Below are 26,672 nucleotides of genomic sequence, written 5' to 3' on the forward strand. Positions count from 1 at the left end.
ATTGGGAAGGAAGGACATTTTCTTAGATTTTGGTGTAGGCATTTTATTCAGAGACATTAAAACTCATCCTACATTTAACTGAAAAAAGTTCTTTAGATGTTAATTTCCAAGCTCTTATTTAGCCCTTTTTAATCTAGCTCTGTTTAGATTACATATCCCCTTTTCACCCATGTATGAACATGAAGACTTCAGAACTAAGAAAAACTTCTTTTGTAATTCTTCCTTTAAGTCGTAACGGCTTTGATAGCAAGGACATGAATGTTGAATGTACTTGGCAGAATTTTTTAAATTAAACCTTTGGTCACTATTCCCCATCTTTAATTTGGTGAGTTGGAGCTAGACTATTAAGTAGATGAAGACAGAATATGTAAAGAAGGAAAGTCCACACTAGTGGAGATCTTGGTAAGATGTCTCTAAAGTCAGAGCTCCTGGGATGTTAGCATACGTCATCCCAAGCTAAACCATAGATTGCATGAATTCTCAGTCACTCCAAGACCATTGTTTATATTCTTTCCTTTTTCTTTCTCAAGATTCAGTGCTCTCCTCACCTTTCTCAATTATTTCATCCATGGGAAAAATATTGGGGAGAGGATCTATTGTTCTGTCTCCCTTTGTCTTACTTATTGACCTTTCTTTCCTTCTTTGTATGTGTATTAGATATTTGTCACTGATTTCTCCTACTAAATCATATTGTTCTTGTATGCATTTATAACCTCTTTCATTGGTTCCTGCTACCCAGACAGCGTATCTCCTTGAAGAAGTGGGAATGAGAAGAATAAAAAACTATGCTGTAGAGCACTGGTTCCCAAACCTTGGCTGATCATGAGAATCACATGAGGTGCTTTAGAGAACTGCCTGAATTATCCCAGAGGACGATCCATGGGTCATGGGATGGACCTAGCAATCCGTATATATTCAAAGCTCCCCAAGTGAGGGCAATAATTAGGCAGACCTAGGAATTACTGTTTTTAATGTTTTTAGAAGAAATTTGGCAGTTTTTTATTGTAATAGTTCATTTGGGAATCTAAAAATTATGTATAGAAAAAACCATGTGCAAGAGCTTTACATAAAGTCATAGAGAATATCAGACCTTAGAATTTGAAATGTTTGTTCAATTAAAAGTATGATAGATTTAATATAAGAATCAGCTAGAAATTATTTGAACTTACCTAAAGAAATAACTAGATGGGCAAAAAGTCTTGTCTTGGTGGCCAAAGCATTTTTTTTTTTTTTAAAGATTTTATTTATTTGACAGAGAGAGATCACAAGTAGACGGAGAGGCAGGCAGAGAGAGAGAGAGAGAGGGAAGCAGGCTTCCTGCTGAGCAGAGAGCCCGATGTGGGACTCGATCCCAGGACCCTGAGATCATGACCTGAGCCGAAGGCAGCGGCTTAACCCACTGAGCCACCCAGGCGCCCCCCAAAGCATTTTTTGATGACTACTCTTTTCAGCTTTTTTTCCCAGAGTTAGTTCCTTCTTAAATCAATTTTCATAATTTAAGACTTCTATAAATTGGGGCATTTTTAAGAATTTATAATTTAGTAGGATAAAATTGTTCATTTTTAAAACTTCTGTATTTTTTCTCATATCTATTTAGACATACGTACATGTATAAACATATGTATATATTCTATTTTTTTCTTTTTTCCTTTTTTTTAAAGATTTTTATTTATGTATTTGACAGAGACACAGTGAGAGAGGGAACACAAGCAGGGGGTACTGGGAGAGGGAGAAGCAGGCCTCCCGCCGAGCAGGGAGCCCGATGCAGGGCTTGATCCCAGGACCCTGGAATCATGACTTGAGCCGAAGGCAGATGCTCAACACCTAAGCCACCCAGGTGCCCCCACATGTATATAGTCTAACCTTAATTGGATTTCCCAGTGATTTAATTGCTCTGCTTTATCCTCCAAAGACCTAGTCCCAGCTTTTGGTTAATTTTTCCATTCATAAGTAGCAGTTTTTGGTTTTTATTCATTAAATTCTATGTTAATCTTTAAACATAGTTTCTCCTTTTTTTATACTTTTTTTTAAGTGGAATTGTCTTTTTGCTTTTTTTCTTTAGGGAAGAATTTAGGGCTGTGAATTTGTGATGTAACTTTGGACCTATACCACGGGTTTCAGTATCCAGTTTAGTTTTCATTGTTTTTAATAGTTTTTAATTACAGTTGTTGGCATTTTCTGTTCAATACAGGATTTTCTAAGAATCAGATGTTTTGATTCTTTTCATCCAACTTTTGGTTATTTATTTCTTGGTTTCTTTGTATTGTGATCACAAAATGTGTCTTATATATGTATTTTCTCTTTGTTTTTAGAATTCACTTTTTTTGGAGTCTTAGAAAATGATTTTTGTGAAAAGAAAAATTGTACCAAGTTTACCATTTTTAATGGTCTGATATTTGCCATAGACTTTCTGGGTTTCATTTGGTTCTTGAGGAGCAAAACATAGGAACATTTGGAGTATCAAGTTAAAATAAGGCTTGAAAATTAAATCCATTAAAATCAATCAAAATCGGTGTTAATTCTGTCAGCATGTTTCTTATTATTTTAAACCTGTATTTGAACAAGTGTATATTCTAAAGATAATTTAGAAATCTAAATACCTTTGCTCAAATATTTGGCCATTAGCTGTTCTTAATAGTTTTGATTATAAGATGGAAAACAGGTATAAAATAATTCTACCCTAGAATGTCAGTGAATTTGTTGTAAAGGACATTCTGGGACAACTGGTGAAATCTGAAAATGGACTGTGTGTTAGGTTAATAGTATTTACTGTCCCAGTGAATGCAGTGATTGTTTCTTGGTCGTATAGGAAAATGATCCCATTCCTAAGAACACATGTTAATATATTTAGTAGTGAAGTTGTGGTGTCTGCAAAGAAGTGTCAGATTGTTCAACAGGAGAAAAATACCTATAAAAATATATGTCTATCTCTCTATATAGATATATCTGTATGGAGAGGGAGACAGATGGGAGAGGTATATTGTATAGTAGTATTTTTTCTTGCACTGCCCTTTCAATTTAAAATCTTTAAAAATAGGGGCGCCTGGGTAGCTCAGTGGGTTAAGCCTCTGCCTTCTGCTCATTTCATGGTCTCAGGGTCCTGGGATCAAGCCCCGCAACGGCCTCTCTGCTCAGCGGGGAGCCTGCTTCCCCCTGTCTCTCTTCCTGCCTCTCTGCCTACTTGTGATCTTTGTCTGTCTCAAATAAATAAATAAGTTTTTTAAAAAAATATTTAAAAATAATAAGTTGGGAGTGATGAATAGCATGTTATTGGGTGTTTGGGGTCTGTTAAGAGGATTTGACAAAGTCACTTTATGTCTTAATTATATGTAAGTATTAATATCTACAAATCTATGACTGTAATTAACTACCAGCTAGCTTCTTTAGATATTATTAGAAAGTTAGAAAACACACGAACAAAAAAAGTAAGTTAGAAAACTATCTTGGGCGCCTGGGTGGCTCAGTGGGTTAAGCCGCTGCCTTTGGCTCAGGTCATGATCTCAGGGTCCTGGGATCGAGTCCCGCATCGGGCTCTCTGCTCAGCAGGGAGCCTGCTTCCCTTCCTCTCTCTCTGCCTGCCTCTCTGCCTACTTGTGATCTCTGTCTGTCAAATAAATAAATAAAATCTTTAAAAAAAAAAAAAAGAAAAGAAAACTATCTTAACTGAGATACGATTGGGATTTAAAATGGTTTGGTGTAGTATTTTAACCTTCTTGGAAAATTAGAGTTCCTGATAAAGTAAGTCTGGAAGCTGCTGCTCACTATGTATGTTCCCTGTGGGGATTCATAAGCTTATTAGTGTAGTGAGAGTTCTGAGAAATAATGCAATTTTAAAAACCCATATTTAAATTAACATTTCTCACACCTCAGAATAGAGTATTTCTTTTGCAGGTTGACTTGATATTTTTGTGATCAGCGGTAATATCAGTGTCGGATACCCATTTCTAAACTAGAAGGAGTTTATGTTTATTATTTTAACTAGTTAGTTATATTAACTAGAAGTAGTTTATGTCTCTTTGTTAATTCATGACGTTATTGTATATTTTTAAAATCAAGGAATGACTTTTATATTGCCTAATAAATTTTGAAAATATTTTCTTTCTGGTCTAGCTCTAATACTGTGCTGTTACCTATAAATTTAGGTCTTCATTGCTGATATCTAGATCTGCTTCATCGAGGAATATAGGATTTCTTTTAACCTTTTTTTCTTTTCAAAATATTTTTATGCTTTTATTGTTTTTATGGAGGTTAATTTGTCATTTTATGAGATGCAGTTATTTAAAGAAAATCAGAGCTTTGTTTTGGTTGTTAAAAATAAGCAGTTTAACTGTTTAATATTATGTACTTATTGGTGGTTTTTCTGTAGGCACATAAAGAACGGGAATACCATAACTTTCTACAACTAATCTTTTCAGGATTAGTGATGTTGAGTGATGTATAAATAAGTTTAACCATGAACAGAAGTTAGGCTATCCAGTGAAAGAAAGTCATGGGTTTAAGTTAAGGTTTTATAAAGTGTTAAGTAAATGAATTACCCTCAATGTCCTATAGCTAAAGAAGTGAATCTGTTTTTATTTCATACCTCATAGTACCAAAGAGGACAGCTAAAATGGCAAAAGAAATTATAAAAATTTTTTCTATCTTAATGAACTGAATAGGTAATCATTTTAGAGATGTGAAGGCTCTAGGTTATAAATAGTGTATTGAATGAATGTAACATACTAGTGATTTCAAGATAAATACTTTGGTATTAAGTGAATACTTTTTAAAGCTTGAAAGCTGTTTATTGTGATGAATGATAGTTAACACAATTTATACTGGTTACAGTAAAAAGAGGTTCAAGAAGATGAATTCATGGAAATCATGGAAGTTGGGGTATATTCCTAATTTTTAAAAAAATTCATCACAGGGAATAAATGTGACTTCCTACGAAACACCTATTGTAGTTATTGCTGCTGTGATCCAGACAAGCGATTGTTCAAAGACCAGATGACCTTCTTCTGTAAACACTTGTAGTTGTTTTTAGATGTTATGTCAGTGCAGAATTTAACTTTCTATGAAGTAAGAATGAAAGAGTTTTAATATAATAATTTTGTGAGCTTTCAATGATGAATTCACAGTAAATATTTTGGATAACAAATAGTATTTAGATGTATTGAAATTGAAACAAGTTTTATAGTATAAATGTGTCCATTACTATATGTGATGCATTCTCCCGTATTCTATTTAAAAACAAAAAACAAACAAAAAAAACACGTCATGAAACCTGATTTGTACAGCTGTGAATGGTTTATGAGCTACAATTAGCTTAAAGATGAAACAAATGAGATAGGGCATCATTTGAACCTGTTTGCACAAACTATAGAGCAAGGACAATAACAGGATTATCTTTGAAATAGCTGTAGGTATTTTTTAAACAATATATTATTTCGGTTGCTTGTTGCTAAACTGTTTTTCAAGTTCAAGTTTTAATCCAAGTCCTAATTTCTAATAACTATGTTCTATCAACTCATTTCTTAAAATGTGGAATTCTAATTAATAACTCAGTTAAGAACTTCATTAGGTTATCTATTGTAAGCATGAGAAAAATCAAGACAGACTAGAAATAGACTAAAGGCAATCCCAATAAAGTTAGTAATTTTAATGGAGAAAACTTTAACATTGACAACAATACCCTGCTTATTCATTTATTTTTTAAAATATAGTCAAAAAACCATTGCACATTACTGTGTAAAATTACACAAAGATATGAACTTGCTGTTAATGCCCTTTTTACTTTTGATTTCTTGTAGGTTTTTTAACTTTTGTTATTTTAAGTTCTTTTTATCATGCATTTATTTTCTGCCCTTACTTATGTTTTGGTTATCATTACAAACAGCAAGTTTTTGTGTTTAAATTCCTGAAAATATTGGGATGGAATTACAGTAATGTGTTATGGCTTGGGCCCTCGCAGGAGTGTATCTCGCAGTCAGCAGTGAAAACAAAGTTTGAACAGCACACTATCAGAGCTAAACAGATACTAGATACTGTGAAAAACATAATGGATTCAGTAAACGTGGCAGCAGCAGAGAAAAGGTATGAATTCATTTTATTGCAAAATAAAAATGTCAGTTCATGTCAATATAAATTCTTAGACTAAGGTTTTAAATTGTTATATTTTAAATACTTTAGCACTTAAGTCAGCAACCTACTTGCATGTTTTTAAATGAATATTTGAAATTGTAAATATTTATTCTACAACCTTAACATCATTTACATTTCCTGGAACCCATTATTCTCAAGAGTTATGATTTTGACGTGCTTCATAGTTTTAAAATATCTTTAAGGCAGTGGAAGAACAAGTGGAATTTTTTGAAGAAATCCAAAAAGCAGGTGGACCTCTTTTTATATTCAACCTATGACCCATTTTTCATGTTTATACATTGATACCTAGAAATCTCTCTTTGATGCCAGTTGTGGTTTTTTATCAACTGGTAAACAAGGCGATATTACCTGCCAGCCAGAAGGTCAGTTTGGTAAGCACTACCCTATATGTCATTGTACTGCACTGTTACTCCATTTATGACATTATAAAGATGAAAGTAAATTCATGAAATTGCTAACACTGAGGAGAAGGCTAGTTCTCACAAACTTGGTACACTTGAAACAAAGCTGAGGTTATTAGATGTGATACAGGTATTAGATGTGATACGGGATGTTAAGCCTTAATTGAACAGTTAGTGGGCTTAAGCCAATCAAGGGAAAGATACAAAGCATCAGAGATTAAGAGGACATTAAATTGGGAATTTTAAATGCATCTGATCTTACTGGGAACAAATATACCTAAATCTATTGCCTAATTATGACACTTCTGGAATGCATCATATACAAAATTAGAGAATTTCTAATAAATAAAACACAAGAGTGAGAACTCAAGAGTCTGATCTCGGGCCCTGTGCACTGTTTCTGTATGAGGTTATTTTGTCATTTATGCCTCTCTCAGCTCAGTTGTTTTATCATAGTAGCCAGATTGAGTATTTGGTCCACCGGTTGACCTTAATATTACTGATTTTAAAAATACAGGACATTAAACTAAACACAGCACAAAGAAGATATGATTTGAGAATGGTTTATATAATCATGTCTTGGGAACTCTTTTAGCTGAAGATAATGTTTAAAATGCTTAGGTCTTTGTTTTCCTATATCCTATAGTGGTTGACAGATTTTCTATAAAAGCTAGATAGTAGATATTTTAGGCTTTGGGAGTTGTACTTTCTCTTTTGCAACTAGTCTGTTCTGCAGTTTTAGGGCAAAGGTAGCCATACAGATGATAGGCATATGAGGCATATGAATGGTCATGGCATGGCACAAACTAGCAGCTGGCTGGATTTGGCTTTCAGGATGCCATTTGCTGACCCTGTTTTTTAAATAAAGTCATTATTTTTATTGTGACTGTTCGTATCTGTGTTTGGAGAGTCCTTATTCTTTGGGATTTGGATGCCACATGCACAGACAGACAAAGTAGTTTATATTCGATCCTCTAGAAAATACTTTGTAAATGAAATATTATTTGAATCATTTTAGATGTGAAATGGAAGTTTTGGGGGTTTTTTTGCCACTGTATCATGCTAGCAGATGGTTCATTACCTAAGTGACTGTCCTAGCTTAATTGCTTTGGGACTTTAGTATTTCCTGAGAATTAATTATTCTACCTACTACAATAGGGTTTATTCAATGGAAGAGAGGGAAGATCAAATTGATAGACTGGACTTTATCCGAAACCAGATGAATCTTTTAACACTGGATGTTAAGAAGAAAATCAGGGCAGTTACAGAAGAGGTGGCAAACAAGGTGAGTTGGTGACTTTATGACTGCAGTTTCTGGGAATAGAGGGACTGGCTTAGTCAGTAGAGTGTGCCACTCTTGATCTTGGGTTTGTGAGTTCAAGCCCCATGTTGGGTGTAGGATTACTTAAAAATAAAATCTTTAAATAAAATAAATTTCTGGAAATGAAAATATTTTTGATAATCCTAAAAATGTTATCACCGTTACCCTAAAGGCACATTTTATTTAAGTTTTTTACAATTTGACTGACTAGTTGATAATCTTGGTTAATTTTTTTAACTTCATATTTTCAGGTTTCCTGTGCAATGACAGATGAAATTTGTCGACTCTCCGTTTTAGTTGATGAATTTTGTTCTGAGTTTCATCCTACTCCAAGTGTGTTGAAAGTATATAAAAATGTAAGTTAAATTATTGTTAAAAGTTACTCAGTTTCCTCACTTTATTCTACATTTTTATTTAGTGGATTAGCCATTTTAATGTCTTCCTGGCAATCAGTACATGATTGAACTTTTCTATCCCCTGTGCACTCTTATAATAAATGTAAACTATCTTATATATAAAGTACCCAAAAACATCCTCTTAAAATAAGATCATTTACTACACTTAAGTTTTTGCAAAATCTGTACATGTTCTAGAGAAAAAATAATGGGCACATGTACCATGTTAACAGGAGTTAAATAAGCACATAGAAGATGGTATGGGAAGAAATTTGGCGGATCGGTGTACCAATGAAGTCAATGCTTCAATGCTTCAGTCCCAGCAAGAAATTATTGGTAATGTTTATGTCTATAAGTTCATGTGTAGTTTATTTATTTCATTGGGAAAGGACTTAGTTTCCTTGAAGTGTTTTATAAAATGTAAAACATTATTTACTCGTTTCTTAAATACCATAATTTTGTTTTATCTAGAAAATTTGAAGCCATTACTTCCAACTGGTATACAAAATAAACTACATACACTGATTCCTTGCAAGAAATTTGATCTCAGCTATGACCTAAATTGCCACAAGTTATGTTCAGATTTTCAAGAGGATATTGTATTTCGTTTTTCCCTGGGCTGGTCTTCCCTTGTCCATCGTTTCTTGGGCCCAGTGAATGCTCAGAGGGTGTTGCTAGGATTATCAGAACCCATCTTCCAGGTATCTTTTTCTTTTTGAGTAAGCTTTTGATTTTGTTGTTGCTCTACTACACAGTTACTTATCTTTGATTCTACCAGTTGAGATTCTTGCTCTTTTTTTAAAAATATTTCTACTTTGCTTATGTGATTTCTCTAATACAACTAGTTGTGTTCAGTTTGCATAGTTATGAGCTAATACCAATCACATAGAGCCATTTCTGAATTAGTTATACTGTGCAAAGGGAAAGGCAGTTCCAGCGTTTTCATTCAGTACTGTTGTAGTTGTTCCACATTCATTTTTGAAACAGTTTTTTCCTTAAAAGTTTTTGTTTTCAAATAAAATTGAAGTTTTGACTTCAACTAGAGTAAATGCAAGCATTTAGGAAAAAAAAACTTTTGAATTTATCAATTCAGTACTTTTTCAGAAAATCAGTGGAGTTTTAAAACCATCACCACAATCCAGTTTTAGAAGTTATCACCCCAAAATGGTACCCTTGTGCCCATTTGCAGGTGATCATTCTCACCTCCAGCCCTATTGCTAGTTAGCTTATTTAACTGTCATATTTTTCCCTTTCTGGACATTTCCTATAAACGGAATAATAAAAAATGTGCCCTTCTATCCCTGGGGCATCTTTCACTTAGCAGAATATTGTCAAGGTTCATCATGATGGTACATGAATGTTGTAGCATTTACCAGTACTCCATTTTTTATAGGTGAATAATATTCCATTATAGATTATCACATATTTTATTTAGTTGATGGGCACTGAAGTTGTTTGTACTTTTCTGGCAATTATGAATGATGCTGCTATGAACACTCATGTACTATTTTTATGTGGACATCTGTTTTCATTTCTCTTGAGTATATACCTAGGAATGAAATTGCTGGGCCATGCGGTAACTCCATGTTTAACTTTCTGAGGAACTGCCAAACTGTTTTCCAAAGCAGCTACACCATTTTACATTCCCACCAGCAGTATATTAAGGTTCTGTTTCTTAACATTCCATCAAGACTTGTTATTGTCTGTCTTTTTTATTAGTGGATGTGAAGGGGTATCTCATGTAGTTTCAGTTTGTGTTTCCCTAATGACTAATGATTTTGAACATCTTTCATGTGCTTGTATTGGCCATTTGTGTATCTTGTGAAATGTCTATTCAGATCATTTACCCATTTTTTAATTGGATTATTTGGCTTCTTATTGTAGAAGTTCTTTATATATTCTCTAGATGGAAGTCCTTTGTCAGATACATGATTTCAGAGTATGTTTTTCTGGTCTGTGGCTTGTCTTTTAATTTTTGTATAGTGTATTTTGAAGTGTAGAAGATTTTAATTTTTAAGTGATTAAAAAAATTTTTTTTCTAAGGTTGTGTCTTTGGTGTGAGAATGTTAAAATACAGTTTTAATTCCACTTGAGAGTTGAGGGCCTACTGTTAAAGGTAGAATCATATAGTATAAAAATTCAGTATTGGTCATAGAAAATAATTTTGAGACTTTTTATTTTCTTCATATATTTATGGTAAACTCATTATTTGACTCATTCTTTTTATAGATTTACTACTGTAATTATACAAGAAATAAAATAGAACTTTATAAATGTAACTATTCCATTTGTAGTTGTTTAATTATAATAATCCTTTTTCCCCAACCTTATCAGCTTCCCAGATCTTTAGCCTCTACTCCCACTGCTCAAACCAATCCAGCAACTCCAGACAGTGCATCACAGGAAGAACTCATGGTCACCTTAATAACAGGATTAGCTTCTCTCACATCTAGAACTTCTATGGGCATCATAGTTGTTGGAGGAGTGGTAAGAAGTTCTTTTTAGTATAATTAAAATTGGAGTTTTGCAAAGCTGTCTGCTAGACATGAAAAGAAAGGTATATTTACTTTTATTTCCAGGATAATCTGTAAAATGACATGAAAAGTTGTTGGCTAAAATTAGTGAATAAAGATAAGTTTCACAGGTCTAATCTTAAGTTTTTAAAAATGCAGACTTACTTATTTTTAAGTTGAGGTATAGTTGACATAACATTGTATTAGTTCTAGGCATACAAGATAATGATTTGATGTATATATATTGCAAAATGATTACCACAGTATACATTTTTAACAAATACCTCTTTAGGAAAAAAAAAAATACCACCAACTAGCTAGTCCTTAAAACAATGCTTCCTATTTTCACTTCACAGCACATAAATGATATTTATAATTTGGAGTAACAAGAATGATTCAGGTCCCTTATGTAGACTTCTCTGAATACCAGAGGGATCCACCTTAAAGTATTCAAGATTATTTTTTAGTTGTAGTTCTTTTTAACTGTTAAAATTTTTTTCACATCATTAACAACATAGGTTTGTTTTGGTTTTTAAAATCTCTGACCTTGGGTGCCTGGGTGGCTCAGTGGGTTGAAGCTTCTGCCTTCCTTTTAGGTCATGATCCCAGAGTCCTGGGATCCATTACCGCATCGGGCTCTCTGCTCAGCGGGGAGCCTGCTTCTTCCTCTCTCTCTACCTGCCTCTCTGCCTCCTTGGGATCTCTGTCTGTCAAATAAATAAATAAAATCTTTAAATAAAATAAAATCTCTGACCTAAAAAAAAATTCACATGTCTTCTTGAGATATATTATATCAACTTAGCAAATGTCTGGCAGGTTATAAAAGTTCTTGCCTGGTATTTATGTGTAGCTCCTTTTTCATCTTGATTGATTTCCATTGGCTTCAGATTTTCTCACAGAGAAGGAATATACATTTTTTTAAAAATATGGATTTGAGTCAATGATATGTAGGGGGCTGATGAGTTTGTTAAAATGCCTTAATGTACAATCTCCCTAGTGGTGATATTCTTTCTTGAAATAACCTGTGAATTTATCCTACAGATCTGGAAAACTGTAGGGTGGAAACTTATATCTGTTTCATTAAGTATGTATGGAGCTTTGTATCTTTATGAGAGGCTGACCTGGACCACACGTGCCAAGGAGAGAGCCTTTAAACAGCAGTTTGTGAACTATGCAACGGAAAAACTGCAGATGATTGTTAGCTTCACCAGTGCAAACTGTAGCCATCAAGTACAACAGTAAGTTGAAAGAGGTGTCTTTTTTTTTTAAAGCATTACTGATGTATGACATGTATAAAAAATGCATAAACAAGAATATAGCTCAAAAGAATTATTACAGTATAAACACATTTTGTAATCACCACCAAGGTGAAAAAAACAAGGGTATCAAACAGGCTCAAAAATGCATGATGGCACTCAGGGCTTGATCCTGGTACCCTGGGATCATGACTTGAGCCGAAGGCAGACATTTAACCGAGTCACCCAGGCGCCCCAAGACGAGATGAATTTTGACAACATACTAAGTGAAAGAAGCCAATCACAAAAGACCACATAAGGTATGGTCCCATTTATATTAATTGGCTAGAGTAGGCAAATGTATAGAGACAGAAAGCATATTATTATTTGCCAAGGGTTGGGAAAGGGGCAAAGGGTAATAACTGGTAATGTATATGAGATTTTTTTGTGGGGCAGTAGTGATAAAAGGTTCTAAAATTTTATTTTGGTCCTGGTCACACAACTCTGTGAATATATTATATCTTAATAAAGGTGAGAAAAGGGGAGCCTGGGTGGCTCAGTTGGTTAAGCGTCTGCCATTGGCTGGGATCATGATCCCAGGGTCCTGGGATCAGGCCCTTTGTTGGGCTCCCTGCTCAGTGGCGAGCCTGCTTCTCCCTCTGCCTCTGCCTCTCCCCCTGGTTGTGTACTCTCTCTCTCTCTCTGTCAAACGTATAAAATCTTCAAAAAAAAAAAAAAAGGTAAAAAAATAATCTGGGAACCAAATGCCACACACACACAAAAAAAAGCATGATGGCAAGTGTAATGTATTTTTACTGTCACGGCCGAGATTTACAATCTAAGATTTTTTGTTGTTGTTGAGAGAGAATAAGCAGGAGCAGGGGTAGGGGCAGAGGAAGAGGGAAAAGCAGTCTCCCCACTGAGTAGGGAGCCTGACGTGGGACTCAATCCCAGGACCCTGGAATCATGACGAGCCAAAGGCAGATGCTTAACCAACTGAGCCTTCAGGTGCACTCAAGTGCCCCACTGCATTTACAAGTTTAAAGGCATAATTCTTTTAGAACTGAAGAGAACTTTATTTTATTTTTTATTTTAAGATTTTTATTTATTTATTTGACAGAGATCACAAGTAGGCAGAGAGAGGAGGGGAAGCAGGCTCCCCACTGAGCAGAGAGCCCTATTTGGAGCTCGATCCCAGGACCCTGGGATCCTGACCTGAGCCGAAGGCAGAGGCTTTAACCCACTGAGCCACTCAGGCGCCCCTGAAGAGAATTTTATTATACTGGGTCCACTAGTTTCTTTTATATATCTTAAAATTTGTTTCATTGATCTAATATATAGAACTGCAGTTAAGTCAATGCATAATAGTCTGTATTTGGATGCTGCTGAGAGCTGAATTAAACTGTTTTCTGAGCTGAAGAGAATTGTGATTTAATGGGAGAAATAACAGATAATTACAATAAAAGTTGAAAAGTGATAAGTAATGTAAGTGGTAAGTAAGCTTCATAATATGAGGCTCTAGAATCTTAAATCATGAAGAGTAGTGGGTCAAAAAAGATTTCCCGGGGCGCCTGGTGGCCTAGTGGGTTAGAGCCTCTGCCTTCGGCTCAGGTCATGATCTCAGGGTCCTAGGATTGAGCCCCGCATCGGGCTCTCTGCTCAGCGGGGAGCCTGCTTCCCCAACTCCCCTGCCTGCCTCTCTGCCTACTTGTGATCTCTTTCTCTCAAATACATAAAATCTTTAAAAAAAAAAAAATGAATGAGGAAGAGTAGCCTACCAAGTTTGAATGTGTGGAATAGAAAGATGTAGGCAGAGGGAAATACCCCAAACCAAAAGAAAGTAAGTGGGGGGAAAAAATGTGTTCAGAAACATGAGAAATTTGAGTGTGGCAGATGTGTATTTGAGGGGGGTACATTTGAATATAAACCTAATACTAGGACAGGAGCGTGGATATTTGGAAGTCCTGGAAGTTGATGTCATTGACATTTAGTTTTATAAAAATAACTGCAGTGGTGTGGTGTATTGAATGGTTTAGGCCGAGGAGACCAGAGTTAAAGGGAGATTAAACTTTCAGACACAAGCTCAAAGCCTGTACTAACACAGAGCTGCAGAGAATAGAAACAATGAGGGCACAGATGAGGATATTTGCCAAATATTTACTGAGCTCTTGTCTTACACGAGAGTTTTCATTTTATTTATATTAAGGAAGATCTTTTCTCTAATGGAGGTACCTAGACCTCCGGAAGAAATCAGCTGAGGTTACATATGTAAAAACAAAGCTTTTCAAAAAAATGAAGCTTTTCATTCATTTAATCATCAATTGTTAATTGCCTACCATGTGCTAATAACTGGGCCAATATCTATGCTAACGGTGGTTGTAGGAAATAGAGATAACTTGATCTCTTTCTTAAAAGACTTTACATCCTAATGGAGGCAGCCTCGATATATTACTCAGTTAAAAAATACTCGCTAAATATTGATTTAATGAAATATGAAAATAATGAAAGATTCTTATTTGTCTTAATATTGATAAATGGTGAGATGGGTTGAAAATGGAAAGGAAAAAAAACCATGAGAAGATGAACATGCATAGAATAGTTGCAGAGAAAAGTCAGTTAATCATATTCTAGAGGTATACACACTTACTAGGCATGCTCCCAGTTGCAAAAATAACGTTTGCCAAAGCTACCATACTAACACACAAATTAAATACAATCCTTTAGTTATGGAAACATGGTTCAGTGTTGCTATGATTTAAAGTATTTTTTTGTCTAAGTCACAAGCTTATGAAATTTTCTTGCCTGTGCTCAGTAATTGTTATTTCTGTAGGCAAGGGATGAGTAAGGCTTATTGTGCTTCTGAAGAAATACACCTATCTTCTGCCTTTTTATAGCTTATTCATATTCACAACTGTACATTAGAGGTCGATACTGCCTGTTGAGCATTTGTCTTGAGACCAGATGAAATTAAGGCTACAAGTGCCATAGCCTCCTTCAGAACATTCTTAACAGTGTTCTTTGATATCTTATGTTTTAGGTATATTTTAAACTTAGTCTTTCTGTATAAGCTTTAAATTAAAGCTTCATTCATTTTAAAAGACATTCATGACTGCTGAAAAAAAGCTTTTTTTATTTTAAGGGAAATGGCAACCACTTTTGCTCGCCTGTGCCAACAAGTTGATATTACACAAAAACATCTGGAAGAAGAAATTGCTAGATTATCCAAAGAAATAGATCAGTTGGAGAAAATACAAAACAATTCAAAGTTCTTAAGGTATTTGAATCTTTTTTCTTAATAATGTGAACATTTGTTGGTCTCGTTACTTGAGTATAATTATGTAAAATAACTAGTGAATTTATAGTAAAACTTTTTACATTTGGTTATTTTCCTTATTCCATGTGTTTTTCATTTTCAGTGAAACCTAATTTCAATAAGAAAAAGAAAATCTAAATTAAAAAATTAAAAGGATTTTTTGGGCATTTGACTGACTTGGAAGTCCAAGCTTGTTTTAGTTAAGACTGTTAAAATCGTTTGGAAAATTATGTTAGTTTTGCTGGAAAAGAGAAAATTATCAGTTGTCAGATTTTCCACACCAACGTAAATATACCACCACACATGGAATATGCTGAGAAAACTATCAGATAGCATTTTATACACTAGTCATTGTCTCAACCCACAATCCTGTAATTTGTCATCAAAATATGATTTTGAAATATTGGCCGAGATTCATTTCTTTAACTGAGAAGAAAAGAAAGCACACTGCCTAAATGGATAAAAGAAAAATGCAGAGGTTATTAAAATGTAAAGAGGTAACAGTCTTTGGATTTGTCTATCTATATCTGTATCAACATATAGGTATAGATATATATATGGCTCTGCCTTAATATACCCCTTTTTTGTTTGTGACTTTCAACTGTAATCAGTTAATAAAGTATTTATTCTCTGCATTCAGGTTCAAAAAAAAAATTAAAAGGATTTTTTTAGATCTTTATCTAAAACTATTAAGCCATACTAGTCCCCATTCAGAGCAGAAGTTTTGTAATTAAAAGTGCAAGGTTTGGTTTTGTTTTTTAAGATTTATTTATTTTAGAGAGTGGGCACATGCTTGCACACTTTTACCACCTGTACAAGTTGAGGGGCAGGGCAGAGGGAAAGAATCTTCATGTAAACTCTGCTGAGCAGAGAGCCCAACACAGGGCTCAGTCTCAGGACCCATGAACTCATGACCTGAGCAGAGACCAAGAGCCAGACACTCAACTGATAGAGCCACCCAGGTGCCCCAAAAGTGCGAGTTTTTAGTCCTCGGTATTCAAGACCCTTAACTTCCATTTTCATTGGGGGACTGTTGGGTGTACTTAACTTTAAAGCAACAAAAGTAAACAAGACATCCTAATATGTGCAATTCTGGTTTAATACTGACTTATCATGGATTTTGTGGCATCTAAGTAAAGTTTGCCTTTCCCCAAAGGAAAGTTTGCCTTTCCCCCTAAGTAAAGTTTGCCTTTCCCTTGACCAGGAGTATGAGTGATGAGTAGTAGAAGAAACTACTTCTTGGTAGTTCCTAACTTTCACCTTTTACCCATTAGCTGGCTCACCTAACAAGTTATCATTAAGCAGCAATTAATAGCTGCTGCCGTTTACCAGTGCATGTGCTACATACGGTTGCTTATCCAAGAGCAGCTCGCAATGTCTCCAAATTATAGAGGCTGTCCTTGTGAGCTCAATTTTGGGACGTACATCTAAAACACTTGGAGTTAAGTCTGTCCACGATGTCTTAATCTGATGTGCAGTGACATTGTCCTCACTCCCCAATTTCATCATCTCTGAAAAAGACTGCCGTCACTTAGACCTTAACCTCCTTATACATATAAATACAGCCAAGTAAATTTGATTTATTCCATTCTGCCTGATTTAAGATTATCTCAAATACAGCCTTTCAAATTTAGTAAGATTACGTTTAGTAGGTTTTGTGTGTGTGTGTTTGACTTAGGTAAGTTTTTTTTAGTTGTGTTTCATCTTGTTTAGAGTAAAATGTAAATGATATTATTGGCACTTACTGTAGCTTTTTGATTTTGGCCAGACTGACTTATGTATGAATAATTAAGATCTGCTCATCCTTTTTCTAACAGGAAAGTATAAAATAACAAATACCATAATATTTAGAATCTCCATTGTTGCTAGATTAGGGTTAGTAATTCAGATAAAACTTACCTCAGGCTGCTGAAGCCTGAAGAAGCACGCAGTGGAGTCTATAGTACATGACCTTGACAATATGCACCCAGCAACAGTACAAGACCAAGAGAAAAGAGAAACGGATTCAATTATGTGCACGCCCTGGCATAGAATGAGAATGGGAGACACAATCTGTGTTCCTCTGTCAGTGTTCCTATTTTCCTCTTTTTAGGGTACTTAGCTATATCAGGTATAATCCTAGTATTAAAAAAAAACCAAACTTTTGGTATACCATGGTCCTTTCACATCTGACAGCTACTTTATGTATACATAAAACCAGTTATTCTACACTTTATGCTTAACTTAAAGGGAATTCAAAGATAGTTACGACTCTGACTTTGGATGTAACACCCATGTAAGGTAATAGGATTCCTTTGTCTCTTATGCTTTTCATTCTTAAGTTTTTGGTTTTTATCTCAGTGTACCTTTTTCAAGTTCTGGACATTGGATTCTGTGTTTACAGCAAAGTAATAGCATATATACATACTCTTAAAAGGTTGGTAATAATTTAATCTGCATTCAGATAAATGTAGCAACACCTGACTAGTGGTTTTCTTCTTAAGATTGGATGGAATGCACTTTTTTCCTCAATGGCCTTTATGATAATTAGATTGGTTTTTTATTCATTTTTCTAAATTAGAAATAAAGCCGTTCAACTTGAAAATGAACTGGAGAATTTTACTAAGCAGTTTCTACATTCAAGCAATGAAGAAGAATCTTAACAGTAGAGATTGCTTTGGTGATCATCATAGGAGAAAATGGAACTTGGAAGATTGGGACAGTTGTTTATGAAATGACTTTAAATATGAATTATACTAACTGTACCTAAATAGCAAATCCTTGTGTAGATTCTGGTAATTATCTATCTCAGGGTGTTTGCATTTCTGAAGAGTGTTGTGATATATTTTTAATTTTAATTTTGGGTAAAGAAAGGCTAAATTGTGTTAAAAATGATGAATTAGTTAAAAGCAACAGAACCAACTATGTGACCCCTGAGGGGTGGGGCCTTGTTCTTAATTAGGGCTCTCTTTGTTTTTGATTCTGAAAAACTCTGCTTCCTGGCATCCAGGAGTTAGAGAATGCTCCTTTCATCTTTTCTCAAAACTAATTTTTGATGCCCGCCTTAATGGGAATAGTCATTTGTTTTTGTTGTTTTATAAACGGTATTGCTCTATCGAGGAGTGTGGAAATGTTCTTGAGTGTATTGTTGATGCAAGTTACAATCACTTTTGCCATCCTGGCAGATATGTAAACCACTAATATACTGTTTTTACTCCCTCTTTTTTCCCATTAAAACGGATGTAAAATAGTATAAAGATTTGTTACTATAAAGTCTCTTTAAAATGTACCTGGGTCTGAATAAATAGTTGCCTGATCAGTTTCTAAAGAAGTATTTTCTGCTTCAGCTATGATTATGGCAAGAAAACCTTTCTATCTCAGTTTTAGGAATAAAGTTTGAAGTGATAAAAATAGCCAAAGATACGGGAGCTCTGAATTTCCGGTGGTTACGGTCATGTACAAATGCTATTCTTCAGAAGGTTTTCGCCAGGAGTACTGCTGGACTGTCCCCCCAGATGGCTTTTACTTTTTTTAATTGTATGAATTTGCCAGGGCACTGTTTATATTATTTTAATTTCTAACTTAATGAAATGTTCATGAGTTCGAGTACTGTGTCTCTTTCTGTGTAAAAACTAATAGAAACATATATGGAAACATACAAAATGGCGTTCTGGGGCTTTGCTATGCAAAATGTAGTCTTGAGGATCACCAAAGCACCAGCATCTAGATGCTTGTTAGATGCATCATGACAGTGTATTTGGCCGGGGATGGTTTCTGCTTTTCCATAGAGGGATAACATGTTAGGCTCTTTTATCCTTAGTATTTCCTTTCTTGTGCCTTTAAGGCTCCCGGATGCTACTCAGTCTTTTTGGTGCAGCATTACGTTCCAGGATATTTTAAGGAGAAAATAACATTACTTAGGTCACAGAAGCCTTTCAAAATGTATCTTTATGCAGATCAGATACTAGGATGCAGTATTAAAATTCAAGTACTACTTTATAGCATTTGTTGTTTTATAACCAAAAAATAGTACAAGCTACCAACAAATGTAGCAACTGCCACATGAAAAACTGATGTCTAAGACTGGGTACTACTAACTTAGGTTACAAGTTCAAGACCTTAATCTTTATATGAAAGTACTTGAACATTTTGAAGAGCATAGTGGTTTGGTATCACCTCCTTAGTAATAGTACAGTGGCTGTCAGAGTTTGGTCCCTGGATTAACTGTATTATCACTTGTGTGAATTTTGGAGAAGAGCATACTGCAGGGTCCCCTCCGTACCTACTGAATCCAGTAGTGTTTGGGAAGCAGCAGTCTGTTTTCACATGCCCTCCAGATGATCCCGATGCATGCTCAAGTTGGAACTACCAGAATAGTGGTTCTGGTATAGTGAAGCTACAGTTAAGTTCTCCATCACCAGTCTGAATGTAGTTCCACCTGATCAAGTGTGAAAATGCATGAATGTTGGAAATGGAACACTGAAGTAATGAAACCCAACCTTTATGCCTAGAGATATGTGCACCTCTGACTAAGGCCATGAATTATACAGGAAGTATGTAAATTCACAGCTGTAGTTCAAAGTTGTTGCACATACTTGGTTTACTCTGTTTGCAGGATTATTTATCTTTGTATAGCCTGAAACTTTTTATAGAACTACATTTTTATAAGTATGCAAGGTGAAAATAAAACTTGTTTGCCTGATAGTTGATAAATGTAGCATTTATGCTGGCAGTGGGTTTTAATCTTTATGTAGTAGACTGGCCCATGCACCTGGCCAAGAAAAGAGACTCCCTCATTTCATTCTCCTGGCCAAGAAAAAGTTCCCCCAATTCATTCTTGAAGGACAAAGAAATGAAAGCAGTAACTTTGTAGCCTTTTAACAGTAGGTAGCATTCACAGGGGTGAGGAGGAGGTTAAGGAAAGGAAAAAGGGCCGAGCATGACCATGCTTGGAGTTTACTTCTGAGGCTTAATTTTTAGTGTGATTAAGATATTATTTATTCATTTCAGAGAGTGAGAGATCACACAAGAGCGGGGCGGTGGCACAGAAGCAGCAGCAGGCTCTTCACGGAGCAGGGAGCTGGAAGCGGGGCTCAATCCCAGAACCCTGGGATCATGCACTGAGCTGAAGGCAGACACTTAACTGACTGAGCTACCCAGGCACCTATTTTTAGTGTGATTTTTTTTTTTTTTAAGATTTTATTTATTTACTTGACAGGCAGAGATCACAAGTAAGGGGAGAGGCAGGCAGAGAGAGGAGGAAGCAGGCTCCCTGCTGAGCAGAGAGCCCGATGCGGGGCTCGATCCCAGGATCCTGGGATCATGACCTGAGCCGAAGGCAGAGGCTTTAACCCACTGAGCCACCCAGGAGCCCCTTTAGTGTGATTTTATTTTTTTTTTAAAGATTTTTATTTATTTGACAGAGAGAGGAAAGGAAGCAGGCTCTCTGCTGAGCAGAGAGCCCGATGCAGGGCTCGATCCCAGGACCCCGGGATCATGACCTGAGCTGAAGGCAGAGGCTTAACCCACTGAGCCACCCAGGTGCCCCTTTAGTGTGATTTTTAAAATTAAAACGTAATACATGAAATCTGGTTAAAAGCACTTTATTGATTACAATATCAGTTCACAGCAACATTTCACAGAGCTACTGTACAAATAATGAGTCATTGTGCAAGAAAGATCCAAGAATACTATTAAGTCATGGTACAAGTCCATAGTTTGGTTTAAAAGCTTTTATAAGAGCTTTAATCTACCAAGTTCACCTTGCCCATAGTCATATTACTGACATTCAAAGTCAATTGGCTCTAAGTTTGTAGAAACCACTGTAGGTGAAGAAAAACATTTTAATCAGCTTTAAAAACCCACTTCTATGTCGATGCCTTTGGATAAGAATACATGAGTCCAAGTGTTCAGATGATGCTTTCAAAACAAATAGAATAGAGCACCATTGTGTAAAAAACAAAAAGGCTTGAAATATCTACCAAGTATCACTGAAGTTCAATTAAAAAATAAATACTACATGATGTAAGATTTTGTTGGGAACACTTAACACCAGTTGAAACACAAAACCAGCTTTTTCATGATGCTGCATTATAACTATTTTATAGGATTTTATAGGATCAGTAATTGGATTTAAGAAAAAAGAGGAAATTTTATCAACATGCAAACAAATCCACTAAATACAAGGTGTACCATCAATCTAAAACTTTTAAAAGATACGCTGCTAGCTTAGACATTCAACTATGAACCATTTTAATGAGTACCTATTGTAAGATATACCACAGAATTTAAGGCAACTCAAAATGAGCAGGAGGAAAAACTAGTAAATATGAAACATAATTCACCCAAACAGTCTAATTTAAAATACTAATTTTTTTCATTGTGCTACTCTTTCTCACAAGAAAGATGGTCTAACCTTGTGGGTGCTTTAAAAAATTCTAACAGGAGATAAGACAGTTTAGAATTTTGCTTTCCACAATGGCTAAAGGGAAATTTGAAGCTGAACACAGTACTTGATTTAAAGGCAGAAATTTTTAAGCCTGACTTAAACCCTCAAGACACTCGAGAGAATACTGTGAAAATGATAGGCCCATTTCTAAGATTGATTGATCAGTTTCCTAAGTTTAAACATCAACAGATAAGCCACAGGTATTCACCTGCCTTGTAATTTAAAATGTGAACATTCAACAGTAACCAAAGCATAAATTTCCCTGAATGTTGTCATTTTTAGAAAGGTTAAAATTATTAAATCTAAGACTTCGATAGTGTTGGAGAAGGTCAGTTATAATACTGGCACAGTATATTTTAGCAATAAAAATGTCACTGTCACCTGGAGAAGGCAAGATCCGTTTCTCTTAACAGGTTAACTTGAAGACTGCCGAACGTGTTCCAGAAGCACCTATATCTGTATGTCTAGGATACTAGTTCACTATCATGCAGTAGCAGTTCAGCTGAGTCTACATTAAAATGAGAATGGCCTATTAGACTCTTACAATTGAAATAGTAAACCCAAACCTTTGCATCTGTGAAGATGAACTCAGTGTGGTGTGCATGAAACCATGGGATCAAGCTAGAAAAATCTGAGGGGTGGGGGGAAGGATGAGACCTTGGATATTCGGTCTAAACCTCTAATACAGGTGCCAAAACAGGACTGCCTGTCCATCAAGGTGGAGAGGTCTTTGCTACCAGCTTTTGGGATGATGTGCTGAACCACATGGCAATCATCATCACTCTTAGTATTTCCCTTAAATTATTCTTGCTAGATCTGGGGGGAAAAAAAACTTTCTGAGATGATTAATCTATAAATAAACATGCTGAGGCATATTATGTTAAAATGTTTCTTACAAGGTAAAAGAAAACAGACACCAGATAAATGCAACAATCTTGATGCAAATTCTTTAAAACTGTAGAGTAATAAATACTATATTACTCTTACCGGTTAGAAGTCTTATGCACAACACTTGAGACTATCAGCTGAACTCAAACTGCAAGTAAATAAATATACCTAGCAAGTGGAACCTGTATTACTGGAGAGCAAAGATTTAGCTAGTAAGTTAATGTGGAAATAAGGTCACCATTTGGTCATATGTATAAATAGCACAATAGTGATTGGGTCTAAGTTGCCTAGTACACATTTAATTATGGGAACTGCTTTTAAGCTTATCTACAAAGATTTCAACTGTTTCTATCAACATGCTTAAGACCATGGAATTCTTATAGTCTGTGCCCTCTGGCAAAAGTATCTTGTTAGAGAAACTTTCAAGGTAGAGGAGATGCTCTCATATATTATATATATATATATATATATATATATAATATATATATATATATATATACACACACATATATACATATATATATGGCTCTCATATATAATATATATATATATATATATATAGCCATATATATATATATATATATATGGCTACCTTGCTCATGGCAGAAGAGCTTTCTTACAGGAATTTGGAATGAACTGCTGAACTACATGGCAAACCCTCACCTTTTTGGGAAATGAATACATTCCTTTAAAATATTCTTGCCTTACCTTAAAGAGCTATTCTTTATGAAATGACAGTCCACAGACATTAATTGCAAAAAAAGTTCATAGAAATATTATGTGTTTATAAATATACATTCATGCCTGCCATCTAAAATAGTCTTTTTTTTGGTCCTATATCTTACTCTTCCTTTATCCGTTTTCATTTATCATCATCAGCTGATCTTAAAAGTGATAACAGACTTCATTAGAGTTGATGCATTTACTGGCATATTCACAATATAAAAATGAAAATTCACAAGTAAATTTTGGGGAGCATTTAGATTAGGGTTACGTGTGATCAAAAGTTGAAACCTAAGTTGAAACGGACATGGTTTACTAAATTACAAAAGTAATGCACTTCTGTGTAAGAATAATCCATGACTTCGTCAATCAAGACTAATAATCTTCTATTATCAATCATTTAGCTTTAGTTATAAGGGAAAAGTATCTTTGTTTAAATTAAGGGGAACATTCTAGTAATAGACACATTATATCATTGACAAGTAGGAATTGCTTAGGAAAATACTAAGCAATGTTCCTCTGACTCCTTTAAGGACTGCTCCTGGAATTTTTCTTTTGGCTTTAAAGTGGAGTCACTTGGATCTAAGTATTCCTTTTGGCAAAATCACTTAGAAACCATTTTTTTGTGCCAAGAGAAAAATCACAGAAGAGCAAAAAGTCTTGAATGTTTCCTTTTTAAATTTAAGTTACGATAATATGAAATCTGAATTGATATAAACTGAACACAAACTCATAAAGCCACCTTGCTACACAACTGTAACTAATCAAGTCTAGTGACTGGTTAGATTTTAACACTTCTTTCAGCAACGTAATGCGCCACATTGTATTTCCCATCTACAGGTCTATCAATGGAGAACACTGGACAAAACTCTTCAGATGCAAGGACAACCCAAATGTTAATCTGAAATAATGAGGGTAACCTACAAATTCAGTTTCAGAATATGAAATCACTAGGAAAGCCCTGCTCTTTAGAGAGCTACTCAAAGTGTCATTAGATCATAACCAGATTTTTTAAATGTTTAGAACTTTTTTTTTTATGCAATCACTGCTAACTATGTAAGAATTTCTTATGTATGTCTAAAATTTCAGAATGATACCTTGATTCCCTGGCCTTCAGATTATCTCCCCCTCCAAGGACTGAAAATGAGCACTTACTTAAATTCACAGGATGGCAGAAGGATACACAGAAACTAATGATACTCAACAGGGACTGCCCTCAGAGGTATCTAGGCCTGCTAGCATTCTTAAACATTAAGCAACCAGGAGCTAAAAGGTCAGAAATCAAGGAGACTTTCTTCAAACGTAAGTACACATACATATGGGATCACTTCCATCCTTACAATGCCTACTTCCTCCATTACAAAACTCAAAAATGTCATGTTTCTTATGTATAGAAAGTTAAAATTGTAAGTCTTAAAAAACACAAACATGATAAACCGCTATAATGTGAACATTCTGTCCTACACAAAGAAAATAAAGAATTTCGAGTACAAGCAAAAATTCATCAAGGTTCAATTAGCTTAATTCCTCAAATTAATGCACTGGTCCTTTCAATCTCAGCAAGCACCCCTTGCCTTCCACTCCCCCCCCCACTTGTTTGTTTTGTAGTTTACTGAAATCTTTTTGTATATAACAATCTCAATAGAAAAATCTTCACCTGCAAATATAGGTAGAATTTTTTTCTCACAGCGATAGGCTGTAGCGCTGATTTCTCCAGATAGCAACGGAGAACAGAAAACATGTATGCACTATTAATTCCAGATTCTAAGAAAACTGTCCCAAGAGCCTGTTGCCACAGCCATGCCATCATCTGTTACACCTAAACAGCTGACACGGTTATCATGACCAGCAAGAACACCTGAAAAGCAGAAGTTTAATAAAAAGTTAACAAAAGCCAACTCAGAATTAAACAATTATGTGCATAAAAGATTTAGAAGGGTATTTTTAAAAAAAAAATTTTTTCAAAACACCATATTTAATTTGCAAATCTTTTCTTTATCCTTTATTTTCCAAGGGCGTACTGTGCATGGTTAAGTGTATGTTCACCGGTTTCTGAAACAATTATCAATAAACAATTGTGAGGACGAAAGAGTTGCAAAGAAATGGTATGCATGGTATGGGAAATCAGAGAACAACACTTAAAACTCATTAGAATGTATCAACAAGGCAAAAAGTCTAGAATACCTATATATTCACTACATCCACATCTTGAGTAACTATTGCCAAAAGCAGTCTCAGGAATGACTTTGCCTTTAGCTTCAAGAACTATTCGTTTGCAAGAAATTTGTTCACGAGGTTTTATTTCATCCCTATCCCTATCTCAGCAATACACCGGGATAACGCAGACCGTCAGTACTAAAGTGGACGTTTGCCTTTTCAAAAATTTTCTGGCTACCTGGCTGTCAGAGGAGGCTCCTTGCTCCAAATGGGGAGCCTGGGTGCGAGGGGTAAGCTAGGTAACTGCCAAAGAAAATGAGAATCGTGAAGATCTACGAGAAAACTTGGAATATATCAAATTCAAGAATTACTTTTTTTTAAATAAACTCTGAGTTTGCAGTATCTATAACGAAGCAAAATCATGTTCAATCATGTTCACCCAACCGCAGGAACATAACCTCATCTAACCCTTAACACCTCTGTAGTCCCTCAGGCACAGCAGTTTGGCAACAGGCAAAGGTATAATCGTGGGTTGAAGTAACAGAAAATGAGCACTGTGACTAAATACTCCAAGTCACATTGGAAAGGAAAATGAATTAGCAATTTGCAAGTCGCCATTCAATTTTTACCGTTAGAGTATCCAGCTGGACCAACGAAACCAAGCAGCTGTAAGCAAAGCAAAACTAACTCAAGCATATGCTCAATTATGGGAAACAAACACATTCTGATACTGTTATGGATACTAACTGATTCAATCCAGGCAAAACGCCTTATACCTCTTTAAACAAAAGTCCTAATTGTGTAAACACTGATGTTCTAAATAAAATCCACTCTATGCGGGAAACATTAGAAGACAGGAAGAATGCAGCTGTAGCGGGAGGAGAAATGTTAAAGCTGAGCCCTCAACAGAGAACGCCAAGAAGTTTAAAAAAAAAAAAAAAAAGAATGATTCATTCAAATCGTTGTTTTAAAACTTCCAGTCTCTGTTGGTGTTCAGCTTTAACATCTCTCCTGCTGCTCCTAATAAACCATATGGGAGTGCACACATGCACACAAATGGGAGTGCTAGCAGGAAAGGCGTGTTATTTAAAGATACGGAAGTACATACTTAGGAGCTACCTTTGGGAACAGGAAATAGCCGCTGGGGCCAGAGGG

The 26,672-nt window shown here is 35.3% G+C and overlaps 2 protein-coding genes across 6 annotated transcripts in view; one reads left to right on the forward strand and one right to left on the reverse strand.

Moving 5' to 3' along the window:
- MFN1 (mitofusin 1) overlaps positions 1-18,907 on the forward strand; it is a 33,306-nt gene extending 14,399 nt beyond the window's left edge. For 2 of the 4 annotated variants that reach the window (XM_047730977.1, XM_047730986.1), the window contains exons 10-19: positions 5,954-6,075; positions 7,704-7,830; positions 8,118-8,222; positions 8,495-8,597; positions 8,733-8,962; positions 9,804-9,926; positions 10,596-10,748; positions 11,816-12,012; positions 15,149-15,283; positions 17,883-18,907. In XM_047730977.1, the coding sequence (XP_047586933.1) occupies positions 5,954-6,075; positions 7,704-7,830; positions 8,118-8,222; positions 8,495-8,597; positions 8,733-8,962; positions 9,804-9,926; positions 10,596-10,748; positions 11,816-12,012; positions 15,149-15,283; positions 17,883-17,964 (1,377 nt within the window). In that variant the 3' untranslated portion in view covers positions 17,965-18,907. The remainder of the gene's footprint in view (positions 1-5,953; positions 6,076-7,703; positions 7,831-8,117; positions 8,223-8,494; positions 8,598-8,732; positions 8,963-9,803; positions 9,927-10,595; positions 10,749-11,815; positions 12,013-15,148; positions 15,284-17,882) is intronic. The other 2 variants (XM_047730993.1, XM_047731004.1) reach the window with 1 other exon arrangement.
- Positions 18,908-20,888: 1,981 nt separating this feature from the next.
- Positions 20,889-26,672, reverse strand: part of GNB4 (G protein subunit beta 4) — a 59,210-nt gene continuing 53,426 nt past the window's right edge. For both annotated transcript variants that reach the window (XM_047731029.1, XM_047731036.1), the window contains exons 10-11: positions 23,230-25,218; positions 20,889-23,078 (exon numbers count right to left, since the gene is read on the reverse strand). In XM_047731029.1, coding sequence (XP_047586985.1) covers positions 25,112-25,218 — 107 coding nt within the window. In that variant the 3' untranslated portion in view covers positions 20,889-23,078; positions 23,230-25,111. The remainder of the gene's footprint in view (positions 23,079-23,229; positions 25,219-26,672) is intronic.

This window comes from Lutra lutra, chromosome 1 (assembly GCF_902655055.1).
Source record: "Lutra lutra chromosome 1, mLutLut1.2, whole genome shotgun sequence".
NCBI classification, from domain to species: Eukaryota; Metazoa; Chordata; class Mammalia; order Carnivora; family Mustelidae; genus Lutra; species Lutra lutra.